General features: G+C 36.9%; 1 protein-coding gene across 12 annotated transcripts in view; it reads right to left on the reverse strand.

Moving 5' to 3' along the window:
* The window catches only part of Pde4dip (phosphodiesterase 4D interacting protein), a 185985-nt gene that overhangs the window by 86035 nt on the left and 81223 nt on the right, over positions 1–18727 (reverse strand). For all 12 annotated transcript variants that reach the window (XM_077791185.1, XM_077791184.1, XM_077791175.1 and 9 more), the window contains 3 exons: positions 18091–18214; positions 11518–11693; positions 11108–11225 (listed from right to left, as the gene is read on the reverse strand). In XM_077791185.1, coding sequence (XP_077647311.1) covers positions 11108–11225; positions 11518–11693; positions 18091–18214 — 418 coding nt within the window. The remainder of the gene's footprint in view (positions 1–11107; positions 11226–11517; positions 11694–18090; positions 18215–18727) is intronic.

Below are 18727 nucleotides of genomic sequence, written 5' to 3' on the forward strand. Positions count from 1 at the left end.
CCAGAAGACTAGTAAAAGAATGGCTTACACTAACCCATTTGAAAATAAATATTGAAATTTTTATTTGGGGACATGCTAATTTTTTAGGTAACTGAGAAAATGAAATAGAAGACTATGTGTAGTTCTCTCAAAATCCAAGCACAAGTGAAAAAAAGGAGAGTTTCAAAAATGAGAGAAATTTTGAACATTTTTAAAAGCCAAAGAGAAATTTGCAGGATAAATGAGGTCAGGCATAACATTTCCTGATATGACTGGGTGCTAATCGGGTAGATCTATAAATCAGGTGAAAATGAAAATTTCAAAGTTATTATCTTTAACTCCACAGAATCCATCCCTACCAAGCCAAATGCTAGATTCTTAATTCTTTTTCTGAATATCTCTAGCATGTGTCTTGCTTCACATTTTCACTATACTTTCCACTTTGGGTTCTTAAAACCTAACATCAGTACAATAATCATGCAGCCTTAGATTATCTCTAATCGTTATGCATATTATTTTTAGACATCTGCAGTAAAATTGCATCATTGTCTGCTATCTATCTGATGAAGTCTAAAACCTTTAGTCTAGTAATTGATCTGTTTTCTGTTATATTAAAAGATCTGAGGCTAGCTAACTTTATAAGATAAAGTGGTTTATCTGGCTCAATTTTAGAAGCTGAAAGGCCAAGATTGGATGGTTCCATTGGTTTGGCTTTTGCCAGTGGGATAACAGATGGTCTTATGACAAGCAAAAAAGCACATGGAAAAAGAGGAAGCCAAACAGTGATTCAGGAATTAGGCTTACTCTTTTTCTTTTTCTTTTTTTTTTTTAAACTAAGGATTGAGTTACATCCCCAACCCTTTTTTTGTTGTTGTTGTTATTTTTTAAGATAGGGTCTTCCTAAATTGCTGAGGCTGGCCTTGAACTTGTGATCCCCTGCTTCAGGCTGATGAGTTACTGGGATTACCAGTGTGCACCACTGGACCCAGCTGGGCTCACTTTTATTACAACTTGCTCTCATGAGAACTCAAGAGGTCCCATGAAAGCTACCTTAATCCTTCTGAGGGCAGATTCTGCTATAACCTAATAACTTCCCCTCCTCTTAACATTCCCACCACCTCTCAGCACTGTTCACTAGGGTCTAAGCTCCCACACACAAACCCAGGAGATATCTCAAAATTACAATAGGGGATATTCTCAGAGTTTCTCTAAACCATAATACCTGACATTTCATTATCTCTACCAAAAGACCCTAATCTACTCCCCTTCTAGCTTCATCTCATACTTCTTCCCTAACTAAATAGTGATAAGGTAAATTTTTGTTACCCGTATATTCCTACTTCCCTTTTTTTCTAATCTGAAGCAGCCCCTAGATGCAGTTTACCCAGGAATTCTTTCAGAGCAAAGAGCAAAGGCTGTTTGAAGTCAAATTGTTTTTATAGCTTTATACACTTCTAAACTCATGGAGATGATTTGAGTCTGGTGTTCCAATGGTGAAAAAGAGAGAAATGTTCAACAAAAGAGGAGAGAGGGTGATATCTCACGCAGATTGAAAAGAGAGTAGAGGTCAAAGAATAACAAGAACCCACCTCCATTCCATATCAGCGCCCAGAGGGGAAGGCAGTGGGATAACTTAGAGAGGCTAGATAAGGAATTCTGTCTCCAGAAAAGATTCCAGTATAACAAGCTGTTGGGTTCGCAGAACCAAGCTTGCTGGGTAGGGGTATTTCAGTGATGGACTGATGGTCAGAGTAATCTGCCTGATGCTTTGGCATCTGATAAAACCAAGGTACTTTCAACCTTGATATTACTGAGAGTAGGGAGGGAAGGAAATACCAAATGGATGGAATTGAATTTCCCACCAGTCTGATTAAGATAGGTATTTAGGGTAGTATTAAACTGATTTTTAAAAAGTAATGTGATATTTCTTGCACACCTGAATTTGTGAATTAAGAGTTATACTCCATTACAAACCTTTTGCAGGTGTTCATTGGTGCTCATGTCATCTCATCCTTTCCCATCTTTTTTCCAGTGGCTTCCAATTTATACCTTTATTCTAGAATTCTCTCTTAATACTAGGGTTCTACTCTCAAATAGTCAACTACCTATTTAATATTTGCTTAAAAACATGTGTCAAAGATATCTCAAAATTACCATAGGAGGAGCTGGGGTTGTGACTCAGTGGTAGAACGCTTGACTAGCATGTGTGAGGCCCTGGGTTTGATTCTCAGCACTGCATATAAATAAATGAACAAAATAAAGGTCCATCAATGTCTAGAAAAAATTTAAAAATAAAAAAAAATTACCATAGGAAAGACTGAGCTCTACACAATAGTCCACCCATATCCACATTTTGCTACTCCAGTTTCAGTTACCTACAATCAAATGTGGTCAGGAAAATATAAAATGGAAAATGCCAGAAATAAACAAGTTATGGGTTGTAAACCAAAGTTCATTCTGAGTAGCGTGATAAAATCTCATGTTGTCCCATTTGTCCCACCTGGGTTGTGATTCAATCCTTTATCTAGTGTTTTAATAGAATATGCTACCCTCTCATTAGTCTTGGACCTCCCAACTTCCAATACTTTGAGAAATAAATTTCTGTTATTTATAAGCTACCAATAAGCTACCTAGCAGCTACATGGATGAAGGCACTACTTCTGGAGTGCTTAGAATGATAGCTTCTTAAATCTGAATCAACAATCATTGAAAAATAAATAAATAAATAAACCCTCCTTCTTTGCGTATCTACTTTATTAAAACCCTGTTCATTCCTTACAGACCAGAATCTTTACTGCCTATCCCATGATGACTTTTTCCTTTCTCTGCTACCTATATTTTTAAATCAGTGACTTTCTTAGATTGTAATCTCTTGAAGACAGAGACTAAACCTTATACATCTTTATGTTTCTTTTCCTTCAACTAACAGTACCTGGAGCATTATAAGTGCTCAATAAATGTGTTTTTCTCCACATTTTTGTTAGTGCATTGTAATTGTACATAATGGTGGGATCTGTTGTTATTTCACACATGCACACATTAATAATATAATTTGGCCATATCACTCCCCAGCACTGCCTCCTCTCTCTTTACTGCTCTCCTTTTGTTTTTCATGAGATCTCCACCTCCCATCTTTTTCTTTTTCCTCTTGAGCTTCCACATCTGAGAGAAAACATTTGACACTTGACCTTCAGATTTTGACTTATTTTGCTTAACATAATGGTCTTTAATCATCTATTTTCCTGCAAATAACATAATTTCATTTTTCTTTATAGCCAAATAAAACTCCATTGTCTATATATACCACATTTTTTAATCCATTCATCCATTGATGGACACCTAGGCTGGTTCCACAGTTTGGCTTTTATGAACTATGCTGCTATAAACTTTTAATTCTTTAAGATAAATATTGAGGAGTAGTATAGGTGGGTCATATAGTAATTCCATGCCTAACCTTTTGAGGAACCTCCATACTGATTTCCATAGTCGTCGTACTAATTTACAATTCTACCAACAGAGTAAAAGTGTTCCTTTTTCTCTATGTCCTCTCCAGCATTTATTATTGTTTGTATTCTTTATAGCTGCCATTCTGATCGGTGTGAGATGAAATCTCAGTGTAGATTTGCTTTGCAGTTCCCTAAGTGCTAATGATGTTGAACATTAGCAATGTTGGCCACTTGTATTTCTTCTTTGTTTAACTCATTTGCATGTTTATATTTATTAATTGGGTTATTTCTTTTTTTTTTTTTTGGGTGTATGTATTCTACATATGAATCTTCTGTCAGAAGAGTAGCTAGCAAAGATGTTCTCCCATTCTGTAGGTTCTCTTTCCTAGTTGTTGCATTTACTTTGGAGAAGCTTTTTAATTTGATGCCATCCCATCATGACACTATTTCCTGAGCTCTAAGGGTCCTGTTGAGAAAGTCATTGCCTGGGCCTCTATACTGAAATTTTGACCCTATGTTTTCTTCCAGAGTTGCATAGTTTCTATTCTGATTCCTAGGTTTTGATCCATTTTGAGTTGATTCAATAAATATTCTTGATAAAACTGTAAAGAAGGCCCCTCATTTTCTATCTCTTTTGCCATGCCAAAGGACCAAAGCTATGATTACTTTAGCTGGTAAGTCCTGCTTCTTCTGAGACTTGTTACTCAGGAAAGTTATGTCCAGGAGATAGCAATATTGAGTAGGATTTATAAATGAGTCTCCAGCTCCAATATTCATCATCTTAAGAAGAAGATACTGAAAAACTACTCTATCTCATTAAATAAAGTTATCTGGAGCTGCCAGAGCTACTAATCCCTGCTAAATTTTTAGTTTCTGTCTTGAGCATTTAGAGCACATTCTTGCCTTAACCTCCACATCAAATCTCTCCATGGCAACACTGGAATGTTTGCTATTTTAGGAAATATGCCTCATTGCTTGCACTATTTACATTAGGTTCCAAACAAGGCTAAATGCCATGGCTTTAGTGCCTGCTGATTAGTGTACATGGCAAGGTCCTGCTGGATTAATGTGTGCCCCTCCCTAATGATATTACCCTGTCATTTTAAAATCAATCACAGTGAAATTACATGTTAATAAATTTTGCTTATCTCAGACTAGAGAAAAAAATGAAGAGGGGGAAAAAAAAGACACAAAGCAAGAATTCCTAGGAACCTTTCTTTGCAAACCCATCATTTCCCCTGCTTTCACACTTCCTATTTCCAGTTTCATTTCAAAGCTTTAAGATGAAGCTGCCACCATTTTGTAAAGAGGAATAAATCAACAACTGAAACAACCGCTAACTTTCCCCTACAACTTTGTGGATAAAGTCACAGAGAAAAACACTTTGTAAGCTCTATTAGCTTTCCTGACTCCCTGGGGGAAAAGATGTGGACAAGTAGCTGCAACATGACAGCTAAATCAAAAAGCTTCAGAGCACTGTAATCATAACATGTTACTGACTTTAATGGACATGGAAAAGGACTGGAAGGACTGGAAGCAAACCTGGAGTGAGGTCAACCATTGGCATGTCAAACTCATGGTATTTTGGAGGGTTGTTTATATACAAAGTTACTTACATAAATTCGTATATATTTTGCAAACACACTCCCACTAAAAACAGATACTGTAGAATGTTTTGGTAGAATGGGTAATGGCAAATATGGAAAGAGTAAAAGCAATTCAAATAATCTATATTGAAAGTATCTGTCTTGTTTGAAGGAATGAAGGCTCTGAGGTGAAACTTCTATACTTAGAGATTATACCCAATCCACATTTTTGTACTGGGATTACATGACACATACTCATCTATAGGATATGGGGTAAATGAGTGTTCTATGCTTGGAATATTTAAACCTAGAAGTGCAAAATCTGTGAGCTCTCTTTCCATCTCAGGCTCAACTGTGGTATTCTAGATTGTGAGGAGTAAGGAGAGGTGAGGGGAGGGAATTCAGTCCTCAGGACTAAAACTCTTTTGTCCTCCAGCATCAGTCAGATTCCAGAATGGTTTTCTTGGAGAGGAGGAGATTCTTTACCCTCTGGGGAGCCAGCCTAGATGCTTAGAAATTAAATGCCTTCCACCTCCTAAGGGCATGGCCCCTATGGTGAGAAGAGGCACAGCAGACAACAGTTCAGGTATAATGCAGCAGAGCTAAGACACTCCCACTGTTAACAGACAAAGATAATACCCACAGCACAAACATCAGCTGTCACAAACAGCAGGGCCCATTAAACATTACCTTATACAGAGAGATAAAATGCTTTATAATCTTTTACAACATTCTTTATACCTATCTAATGCACAGAATGGACTTGATGTAGCAGTTAATGGCCACATCAAACCACAATTTTTCACTCAAGAGGTGATATCAACTATTTGCTCTCCAAGTAATTCTTAGTTGCAACCATCAGGTTTGCTTTTCTAAAATGCAAATCATATGCTTTTATTCCCCCTGCTTAATTTTTTTTTAAAAATCTCCCTTTCTTACAATATGAAGTTATTACCTTGACATTTATGTAACTTCACAGTTGTACATTTCATCACTGTCCAGACTTATGAAATGTTTGGTAATACCAATTATTCTTAATTCAATTCCTTAAATATGTTCCATACCACTGTATGTGGAGTCCTCCCTGCCTAGAATGACCTTCCCCCTATTTTCTGCCTGGTGTATTCAGCCTTTAAGACCCAGCTCAAGTGTGAGTCCCTATCTGAATTCCAAAGGTAGAGTTAATCCCTTGTATCAGTGGGTCCACTATGCACTATGCATATACTTCTATATTTATTTATCATACTGCTGCATGCCAATAATTCATTGGACTATGAGCCCTTTGAAAGCTAGAACAAATGTACTATCTCCTGGAGTGCATTTTGGAAATTCATTGAGGGAGTGTGCTTGGTTTTATTCTCAGAACAATGGGTATCAAGGTTGCTACATAACTCACAATGGGCAGGACAAAAGATTCTCCCAAATTCAAAATGACTTTCAAGACTTCCACTGGGCACTGATGGAGGTAATAAAACAGCTGATAATCATCTGAATCTAGAATTAAATCTGATGTGTATGTACATATGTGTATATATACACACATGCACACATACACACATATGAACATAATGAACACAATGAATTTCCCATGAATTAAACTACTATATAAATTAAGGCTTAATTTATTATTATTAATTTAAGATTGGCTTTTGTTTGGAAATTTTCCACTTGTTATTTTTGGCAAAGACACTTGCTGTTTTTGAATGCCAAGATAATATACCTGATAGTATACCTGCCAAGATAATATACACTTGAATTTGAAGCTCTTGACATTCATGGTGACTTTCTATACAGGTATAAGCACCTGACTGTTTTTGTCTTTTCATATAGTTTTGAATCAGAACTTGCATATGAAAATAAACATTTCCTATTATAAATTATTCTCTTTTTATGGCTCTTTTATGTCTAATCACACTTGTTTTCAGTTAATTTGAGTTAATACATAAAATATTTAGAGAAGCACCTGGCACAAAGGAAATGCTGTTGTGCTGGATATTATTACTACAGAAGAGTCGTTGGATATTAATGCATAAATATTTAAACTACTCATGGAATATGTATTTAAGAAATCCTATCAATTTGCTTCTAGATTTTTGTATTACAGCAATCTGAACCATTTGATTGACTAAATGTTTCCAAGATGTTATAGAAAGTACTTTCTCTTTATCTAACCAGTGAGTATAATAATCATTTTGACCAATTTTCCCTGAACCATTTATACTTATGGTCCTCCTAAGCAATGGTAACACAAACTAGCACCTTTGAGTTAAGTCTTTGCCTATAACACAGTTTTTTATGTGGGTGACTAACAGGTCCAGAGGGAAAATTGTAATCATTAATCTCCTAACAAATAATTGCTATATTTATTAATTTTATCTATGTCTCTTACAGGACAGAGATAGTTATAATGTGAATGAAGTTTTGAATATGTGATTTATTGAATATATCTTTTTATCTGCTACTCAGTTTTAGAAAAGTCATCCTATCTTTCAGATTGATAATATGGATGATGTGGTTACTATGTTCTGAGCAATATGCAAGACACTTTATATATATTATCTCCAATACTTATAAATGGCTAAACACTAGGGTTTTTAATCCCTATTTTATAGAAGAGGAAATTGTGTTTGAAGGGGTTGTTTAACTTGTCCAAGGGCATACATCTAAAACTGGTAATGCTAGTATTCAAATTCCAAAACCTAAGTTCATTCTTTCATATTATTCTGCTGCCCTAGTTAAAAATACTTCACACTAAATCAGCTATAGAAAAAGCAAGATTCCGGGGCTGGGGGTGTGGCTCGGGAGGTGGCACGCTCGCCTGGCATGCGTGCGGCCCGGGTTCGATCCTCAGCACCACATACAAACAAAGATGTTGTGTCCGCCAATAACTAATAAATAAATAAATATTTAAAAAAAAAAAAAAGAAAGAAAAAGCAAGATTCCTTCTCTGAACTTGCACTTGTGTCCTTTCATAAGTTAATCTGAACCACTAGAGTATGGCTGAAATTCACAAGATATTATAAAAATCAAAATTTTATTCTGGCTAGGCCACAGAGTGTAAAATAGAAGCACAGTGACCAAAACTTTTCTTTGGATTCTAAACACAAGTTGGGAAAAGGAAGTTTTCACAAGATTATCTATATGCTTGCTAAAAGGCTGCTTTATCAGTCCAGGTCACTCTGGGCTGTCTCAGAAACAATAATATAAAATAATCCTGACTGTTTTTTCCCCATAAGTCATAGAATCAAAGGGAGAAATTAGGAAGGGAGCTGTGGGACACTTTCTGTCCTCCACACCTGGGAGGACCTACTCAAAGACCCCTGTGATAGAGCTTCCCAACTTGGGTGTTCAGCTCAGTGTGCCCCAAGATATCCCACCACTGTGCAGAGATGCCAGCCCCCTCATCTCTCAGGATAGTAGATGGATCCTAAAATGGCCATGGCCAGTCCCCTCCAACCATAAGCAGCCTCAGTCACTGTTATGGTTTAGATATGAGGTTTCCCCCAAAAGCTCATGTGTGAGGCAATGCAAGAAAGTTTAGAGGTGAAATTACTGGGTTATGAAAACCTTAACCTAATCAGTGCACTAATCCACTGATACGGATTAAGTAAGCTATAAATGTAAGCAGGTTGGGTATGGCTAGAAGAGGTAAGTCACTGGGGGCAGTGCCTTTGGGGTTTATATTTTTGTCCCTGGTGAGCAAAGCTGTCTCTGCCTCCTGGTACCATGCCCTGAGCTGCTTTCCTTCTCCACACTCTTCTACCTTAACATTCTGCCTCACCTTGGGCCCAGAACTATAGAGTCAGCCATCTAAGTATGAACTGAGCTCTCTGAAACCATTTCCTCTTCTACATTGTTCTTGTCAGGTCTTTTGGTCATAATTACAAACAAACTGACTAACACAGTCACTTATTTCAGTATACCATAGATGTATGATAATTTCCTATGCAAACAAGTTTTCTACGAAAAAGGGAAACACTGTCTTAGAGAATTAACAGCACAAAGTGATCATGTTTCTCAATGTGCAAAGTGTTACATAATCACAATAACAATGCATTCTATAAATAACAAGCAACATTTTAAAAGCATACCAATTTTGTACAATTTAGTTGACTTAATGCCTTTCTTTTTTCTGCAAAATTATGCAACATTATCGTCTGTATATTAATCCTTGATATAAGCATTCTTTAAAATACAATATAGATAATTTAGTCTCTTTGAAATTATATTTCTGTTCTTTAAATCTGCTCTTAAAACTGATACAATCTCTCATTAGCATCACAAATAATGAACTACATATACCCACTTAAGTGCTTGCCAATGATGATGAAAATAAGTATACATACATAAATATATCAGTATTTATTGATAAATATAAAATGAGCAATGAGAGTGATCTTATTTTGGAATTTATACATAAGAATTATTTCCTTCAAAACACTCATGTTAGGGAATATATACTTTTTTCTAGTGATTCTGGAATTATAATAAAATGTTTGCATTATAAATTCAAGAGATTATTTGGGCTAATCTTCCCATTTTACACATATGAAAGCAGAGAAGTGATCTAGTCATAGTCATACAGCTAGTAATGAGGAGAGAAATTAAATCCTCATTCCTAGTCAAGTTTTTTCTAATGAAAATGTGTTATGAAATCTTTTCAAGAGTTCCTGAAGAAACTTCAAGTATTTCAACATGTATCTTACAAAAAGCCTATGAATTTTAATTTTTATTCATAGCGGTCAAATTACATACACACACATCACTTCTTGAATTTATTAACCAAATCTTACCAACAACAATGGGTCTGTAGTCTAAAAAGCTCACAAGTATGGCCAGAACAATAATTTCTTTTGTCCTCACTGTGGCCTACACACCCAGGCTAGTCACCTCCTACTGAGAAGCTTCATCTATTTACACCTACACCTTGCTAATGTTACCATTTGTTGTATGTACCAAGACATGGAAAAGGCTGGGAAGCACTGGGTTAAAGTAATTCTTACCACTGTTCTTTATCCTGACTCCAAACTTTGTATATGTGAATCAATATGCTAAATCACACATTTTGTTTTATCATTATAAGAATACCTGGGAATTGTTATGTTACTTGAGCTCCAATATATTCTAAGGTTTATTTAGAAAGTTATTTTTGGTAAATTAAATGTCAAGTGGAGAAGGGAGTTCCCTCTGGGCTCACTTCCAAGAGCAATGACATAGATAAAGATACAGTTATTTTCACCATAGCAAGTGTGATCTCTTCAATATTAAAACCACATTCAATGTTCTATCTATATAGTTATAAATCACTCAGCATGGTTGGCAAAAATCCAAGCTGGTCCCTATAATTCCCACTTTTGTGTAATCCCCATCACTTGAATATTAGAAAGACTTGTAATTTGCTTCTAATCAATAGAGCATGGCAAAGGTAAAGTTCACTACACAATTATACTATTATGTAGCAAAAGTGAGATTTTTCAGATGTAATTAAGGCTCCCAATCAGTTGACTTTAAGTTAACAAGAAAGGGACAGCACACTGGTGAGCCTGACCTAATCAGGTGAACCTTAAAAGAGGATCTAGATGTTAGAGAAGCAATAGTCTTTTCTCCACTGCTGGCTGTGAAGAAACAAGATCCTACTTCTACAACCATACAGAGATAAATTGTGCCAGTAACCTGAGGGAGTTTAGAGACAGATCTTTCCCTTATTTCACCTCCAGATGAAGAAAATCCCATCCACACCTCCATTTCAGAGTTATGAGACCCTGAACTGAGAATCCAATTAAGACATGTCTAGACTTTTGACTCACATAAACTGAGATAACACATACGTGTGGTTTTAAACTGCTAAGTCTGGGGCTGGAGTTGTGGCTCAGTGGTAAAACACTTGCCTAGCACATGTAAGGCACTGGGTTTGATCCTCAGCATGACATAAAATAAATAAATGAAATAAATAAAGGTATTGTGTCCATCTACAACTAAATTTAAAAAAAAAAAACTGCTAAGTCTGTAGCAATTTGTTACACAGAAATAGATAATAAAGGTAAAGGTCATGATAGCATGAAGCCAGTGCCCTGGGATATACAGCCCAAACCCTACCTGCACTTCCATGCTCGTGGGCTCTTCCAGCAGATGTAGCAGTTGCTGTTTCTCCTGAGAGAGTTGTTCTACAAGCCTCTCTTGGGCAGCCAGGCTCTGACTCAGTTCTTCGATTCTCCTGCAGCAAAGAGAAGAAAGACTCAATCTCTTGCTTACCACCACTGGACCATTTTGTTGATTTACTATTCATACTTGGCCTCGTGACTGGTAAGAAGTGAGTTTTTTTAATGGATGCTGTTGAAGACTCAACCCTGAAAAGAAAATCTTGGGTTGTGGGACCAGAAAGTCTTAGAAATGGTGAAGGTTCTGCCACTCCACCATCAGTCCTAACAGGGAACAGTGTGTCTATTGAACATTCTGATGGCCCGGAGAATAGGCAAAGTCAAGCAAAGAGCACCAAAGGCACATACTTGTCCCTCTGGTCCAGGGCCTCAGTGTACTGGTCAGGCTTGACCTGGTCTCCCTGTACATCTTCCCTGTCCTTAGTGACTCCCTTCAGTTTTTCTGAGAGCTCCAGGTTACACTCTTTCTCTGCTTCCATCAGAGCTGCCATGCGTGCAGCTTCATTCTTTGCTAGCCTGGATTCCTGAAAAAAGAATGAAAACAGGTTAAGACTTTAGGGGCTGGCCAATTGTCAGGCCCACACCGGAACCCAGGCCTAGGCCCAGGACTGCCTGCTGACCAGAAGACCCAAACCAGAGCCCAGGCCTACCCCACCTCCATTGGGGACACTGCATCAACACCATAGCCCTCCCCACACAGTAGCCTCTACCTGGGGACAACTGTTGCATCTCCAAACAGGCAGCCCATCCTTTCAGCCCATCCATCTTGGGATACCCTCACTGTTATTTTGAGTTATCTCTGCTATTGCCACCACCACCTTTAGTTGCAATAGCATTTATCGTGGGACATGGGCAAGGGTCTAGAAGCCCAACACCAAGGTGAGGTATAGGTAATCTTCAGGGACACTACAAGATTATAGGATAGAAACTATAAAACCCCAGATCCACACTGCAAGAAAGGAAGACATATAGACAACATGAAAAAAACAAGGGAGGAAAGCGCCCCAAACAAATCAAGATACTACAATAATACAATCCACTGACAGCACAGTTGATGAAATGTCAGAGAAGGAGTTCAGAATGTACATAATTAAAATGATCTATGAATTAAAGAATGACCTAAGTGAGCAAATACAGGCAAAAGTTGATAATTCCAACAAAGAGATAAGGGAGCAAATACAGGTAGCAAAATATTACTTCAAGAAAGAGATAAAGATTCTAAAAAACAACAACAACAACAACAAAAAACAATCAGCTGGGAGTGATGGCGCATGCCTGTAATCCCAGTGGCTCAGGAGGCTGAAGCAGGAGGATCGCGAGTTCAAAGCCAGCCTCAGCAAAAGTGAGGCACTAAGAAACTCAGTGAGAACCTGTCTCTAAATGATATACAAAATAGGGAATGTGGCTTAGTGGTCAAGTGCCCCTGAGTTCAATCCCCGATCCCCACCCCAAAAAATAATCAGAAATCCTTGAAATGAAAGAAACAATAAACCAAATAAAAAAAAAACAATAGAAAGTATCACTAACAGACTAGATCATTTGGAAGACAGAATGTCAGATAATGAAGACAAAATATATAATCTTGAAAATAAAGTACATTCTGACCACACAATGAAAGAAGAAACCAGAAACAGAAGATCCAAGAATTATGGGATAACATCAAAAGACCAAATCTAAGATTTATTGGGATAGAGGAAGGCACAGAGATGCAAACCAAAAGAATGCACAATCTCTTTAATTAAATAATATCAGAAAACTTCCCAAATTTGAAGAATGAATTGGAAAACCAAATGCAAGAGGCTTATAGGACACCAAATGTATAAAATTACAACAGATCTACACCGAAGCACATTATAATGAAAATGCCTAGCATACAGAATAAGGATAGAATCTTAAAGACCACAAGAGAGGGGAATCGGATCCCATATAGGGGGAGAACAATTTGGATCTCAGAAGATTTTTCAATCCAGACCCTCAAAGTCAAGGGATCCTGGAACAACATATACCGAGCTCTAAAAGAAAATGGATGCCAACCAAGAATCTTATATCCAGCAAAATTAAGCTTCAGATATGAAGACAAAATTAATACCTTTCATGATAGACAAAAATTAAAAGAATTTATAGCGAGAAAGCCTGCACTACAGAGCACTCTCAGCAAAATATTCCAGGAGGAGGAAATGAACAACAACAAGGAAAATCAGCAAAGAGAGGAACTATACTAAAGGAAAGGCCAATCAAAGGAGAAACAAAGTCAAGTTAAAAAACCAAAAAGAAACCAAAATGACCAGGAATACAAATCATGTCTCAATAATAACCCTGAATGTAAATGGCCCAAACTCATCAATTGAAAGCCACAATTGATGTTATCCCATAATTCTATGATTTTTTAAAAAAAGACCTTCAAGAGACTCATCTCACAGGAAAAGTCATCCATAGACTTAATGTGAAAGAGTAGAAAAAAAACATACCACTCACATGAACCACGTAGACAAGCAGGGGTTTCCATCCTCATATCAAAGCTGGTGAAAAGGGATAAAGAAGGACATTTCATACTGCTTAAGGGATTCATACATCAACGAGACATAACAATCATAAATATCTATGCCCCAAACAATGGGGCAGCTACATATATCAAACAAATACTTCTCAACTACAATAATCAAATAGACCACAACACAATAATACTGGGTGACTGTAATAAACCTCTCTAACCACTGGATAGATCTTCCAAACAAAACTAAACAAAGAAACTATTGAACTCAATAATACAATCAGTAAGTTAACAGACATATATAGACTATTCCATCCATCATAGAGGGAATACACTTTTTTCTTAGCAGCACATGGATCCTTCTCCAAAATAGACCATATGTTATGCCACAAAGCAAATCTTAGCAAATACAAAAACACAGAGATACTACTCTGCATTCTATCTGACCATGATGAAATGAAATTAGAAATCAATGAAATTATTGATTGAACAGAAATTATATATGAATAGAAATCAAAATTAAAAACAGAAGCTACCCAACACCCAGAGACTAAACAATATACTATTAAATGACGTATGGGTAACAGAAGACATCAGGAAGGAGACAAAAAAATCTTAGAGGTAAATGAGAACTGTGATACAACTTGTCAAAATCTATAGGACACTATGAAGGCAGTGCTAAAAGGAAAGTTCATTGCATGGAGTTCATTCATTAAAAGAAGAAAAAGTCAATAAACGAACTGACATTACAGCTCAAAGTCCTAGAAAAAAGAGGAACAAACCAATATCCAAAGTAGTAGAAGACAGGAAATAACTAAAATCAAGGCAGAAATCAATGAAACTGAAACAAAAGAAACAATCCAAAAAATTTACAAAACAAAAAGCTGGTTCTTTGAAAAAATAAATAAAATCGACAAACCCTTAGCCACCCAAATGAAAAGGAGAGAGAAAACTCAAATTATAAAAATTCACGATGAAAAAGAAACTATCATGACAGACACTACTGAAATACAGAAGACAATTAGAAACTATTTTGAAAAATTACACTCTAATAAAACAGAAAACCTCAAATACACCAACAAATTTCTAGAGCCATATGATCAACCCAAACTGAGTTGAAGGGAAATATAAAATCAATTTCAAGCAAGGAAATAGAAGACACCATCAAAAGCCTACCAACCAAGGAAAGCCGAGACCAGATGGATTCACAGCTAAATTCTACAAGACCTACAAAGAAGAATTAATACCTGTTAAGGTCTGTAAATAAGTCAAAAATAACACCTGGTATTTTGCCAGAGGAATGTTGGAGTTCGTAAACAAGTTTGGATGGTGCCTGGCAAAATGCCAGAGGGAGTGGTTTGAGAAGTAACAAAAGTGAGCCATTAAGTGTGGAGATTCCTTATTGGTTGACTGATGTATCTAGTTTATGCTAATTAAGATCAGCTGTGCAAAAGGTATAAATAGCTCTGTTGCCCTACAATAAAGGGCTCCTATTCCTGCTGCATCAATCTACAGAAGTTATTCGTCCCCCGCCCCCCCCCCCCCTGCTATTCTGCTGCAGCCGGACCCCGGCAAATACCAACATCCTCAAACTATTCCATGAAATAGAAAAGGAGGAAAGCTTCCAAACTCATTCTATGAAGCTAGTATCATCCTGATACCAAAACCAGGCAGAGACACATCAAGGAAAAAAAATTTTAGACCATTATCTCTGATAAACACTGATGCAAAAATTCTCAATAAAATTCTGGCAAACTGCATACAAAAACATATTTAAAAAATAGTGCACCATGATCAAGTAGGGTTCATTCCAGGGATGCAAGGTTGATTCAACATAAGGAAATCAATAAATATAATTCATCACGTCAACAGGCTTAAAGAATCATGTGATTATATCAATTGATGCAGACAAAGCATTTGACAAAATACAGCACTCTTTCATATTCAAAACACTAAAAAACTAGAGATAGTAGGAACATACCTCAACATTGTAAAAGCTACTATGCTAAACCCAAGGCCAACATCATTCTAAATGGAGTAAAATTGGAAGCATTTCCTCTAAAAACTGGAACAAGACAGGGATGCCCTCTTTTACCACTTCTATTCAACAAAGTTCTTGAAACTCTAGTCAGAACAATTGGACAGATGAAAGAAGTTAAAGGGATACAAATAGGAAAAGAAGAACTCAAAGTATCATTATTTGCTGATGACATGATTTTATACTTAGAGGACCAAAAAAACTTTATCAGAAAACTTCTAGAGTTAATAAGTGAATTCAGCAAAGTAGCAGGATATAAAATCAATACCTATAAATCAAATGCATTTCTATATATCAGTGATGAATCCTCTAGAAAATAAATTAGGAAAACTACCCCATTAACAATAGCGTCAAAAAAAAATACTTGGTAATCAACTTAACAAAAGAGGTGAAAGACCTCTACAATGAAAACTATAAAACACTAAAGAATGAAATTAAAGAACATCTTAGAAGATGGAAAGATCTCCCATGCTCTTAGATAGGTAAAATTAGTATTGTCAAAATGGCCATTCTACCCAAAGCATTATACAGATTCAATGTGATTCCAATTAAAATCCCAATGTCATTCCTTATAGAAATAGAAAAGGCAATCATGAAACTCATTTGGAAAAATAAGAGACCCAGAATAGCCAAAGCAATCCTTAGCAAGAATAGTAAAGCAGGAAGCATCATAATACCAGAACTTAAACTATACTACAAAGCTATAGTAACAAAAATGGCACCAAAATAGATATGTAGACCAAGGGTATAGAACAGAAGACACAGAGACAAACCCACATAAATACATTTATCTCATACTAGACAAAGGAGCCGAAAATATACATTGGAAAATGAATGCTGAGGATAAGCCTCTTCAACAAATGGTGTGGGGAGAACTGGAAATCCATATGCAGCAAAATGAAATTAAACCTCTATCTCTCACCATGCACAAAACTCAACTCAAAGTGGATCAAGGACCTAGGAAGAGACTCTGCACCTAACAGAGGAAAAAAAACAGGTCCAAATCTTCATCACGTCAGATTAGGCTCTGACTTCCTTAGTAAGACTCCAAAAGCACAAGAAATAAAATCAAGAATTAATAAATGGGATGGATTCAAACTAAAAAGCTTCTTCTTGGCAAAAGAAACAATCAATGAGGTAAAGAGAGAGCCTACATTTTGGGAGTAAAATTTTTGCCACACACACGTCATATAGAATACTAATCTCCAGGATATATAAAGAACTCAGAAAACTTAACACCAAAAAAAAAAAAAAAAAAAACCTAATCAATAAATGGGCTAAGGAGCGAACAGACACTTCTCAGAATATACAACCGATCAACAAATATATGAGAAACTGTTCAACATCTCCAGTAATTAGAGAAATGAAAATGAAAACTACTCTAAGATTTCATATCAATCAGAATGGCAGTTATCAAGAATACAAACAACAATAAGTGTTGGTGAGGCTGTGGGGGAAAAGGCACACTCATACATTGCTGGTGGGACTACAAATTGGTGCAACCACTCTGGAAAGCAGTATGGAGATTCCTTAGAAAATTGGGAGTAGAACCACATTTGACCCAGCTATCCCACTCCACAGTCTATACCCAAAGGACTTAAAATCTGCATTATATAGTAACGCAGACACATTAATGTTTATAACAGCTCAATTCATAATAGCTAAACTGTGGAAAAAACCTAAATGCCCTTCAATAGATGAATGGATAATAGCTAAACTGTGGACAAAACCTAAATGCCCTTCAATAGATGAATGGATAAAGAAACTGTGATATATATATATATATACACACACACACACACACACACACACACACACACACACACAGTAGAATATTACTCATCATTAAAAGAGAATAAAATTGTGGCATTTGCACATAAATGGATGGAGTTGGAGAATGTCATGCTAATCGAAGTTAGCCAATCCCCAAAATTCAAAGGCCAAATGTTCTCCCTGATAAGTGAATGCTGATCCATAATGGGGGTAGGCATGGGGAAAATGGAGGAACTTTGATGGGGCAAAGGGGAGGGAGAGGATGGGAGGGCATATGAGGGCAGGAAACAAGGTGGAATGTGATAGACATTATTACTCTAGATACATGTATGACTTCTCATATGGTGCAACCCTACATTGTGCGCAGAGAAATGAAAATTTGTGCTGCAACTGTGTACAATCAATCAAAATGAATTCTGCTGTCATATATACCTAATTAAAATAAATAAATTTTTTTAAAAAAAAGAATGAAAACAGAGGTTGCCATGTTGCCAAGTCCCACCTAGGTGAGGAGCTCTATGACACAGTACAGAGGTGAAAAATGGAGGCCAGAAAACAGGACAGCAGGAAGAGATTCAAAGAGGACTCCTCGCCATGGGCCTTGAAGACTCCTGCTCACCTCCTGCAGCAGTTGGATCTTATTCTCTAAGAGCTCATAAACATGCTCCGTCTCCTGCTGTCGCTCCTCAAACTGGCGCCGGAGCTCAGCTTCATTCTGGCTGTTGAGATTCTCCACGTCAGCCCTAGAAACATGGAGCATTAGCCAGTGAAAGCCAGACACTTAATTTCACCAGAGAACTCACTGAGGTTGTTCCAGCAATCCAGAGTCACACCGAGGAAAAGAAAAAGAAGCAACTTTTTTTTTTTTTCCTGCAATTATCTGTGGAACTGCTCTGTCCAACTTTCTCAGGCAATCTCTCAGGAATTCTAATTTTTTGTTGCTTGACAAGCATGCTATGCCTGGCTTCCTAGAGACTTCAAAGAGCTGTAACTTCAGGAGAAGGAAACTTCTTTCAGAAGGCAGCTAGTCAGCACCCATGTTCACTACCATCTGTCCCTGAACTTTCCCATTTAGACTGCTTTTTCTAGACAGCTTTGCTAATTTCTTGCCCTTCCAGTTGTTTAAACTTAAAGTGTTCCTTCTGTTCAGAATACTGGGACAGGGTATCAACCTAGACCACCACAGAAATGTCCTCTGCATTTATAGCTGGGAATGCATAGTAGACTGTCCTTAATCTGGGCTACCTACGCAGATT

Source organism: Urocitellus parryii, chromosome 11, assembly GCF_045843805.1.
Source record: "Urocitellus parryii isolate mUroPar1 chromosome 11, mUroPar1.hap1, whole genome shotgun sequence".
Lineage (NCBI taxonomy): Eukaryota > Metazoa > Chordata > Mammalia > Rodentia > Sciuridae > Urocitellus > Urocitellus parryii.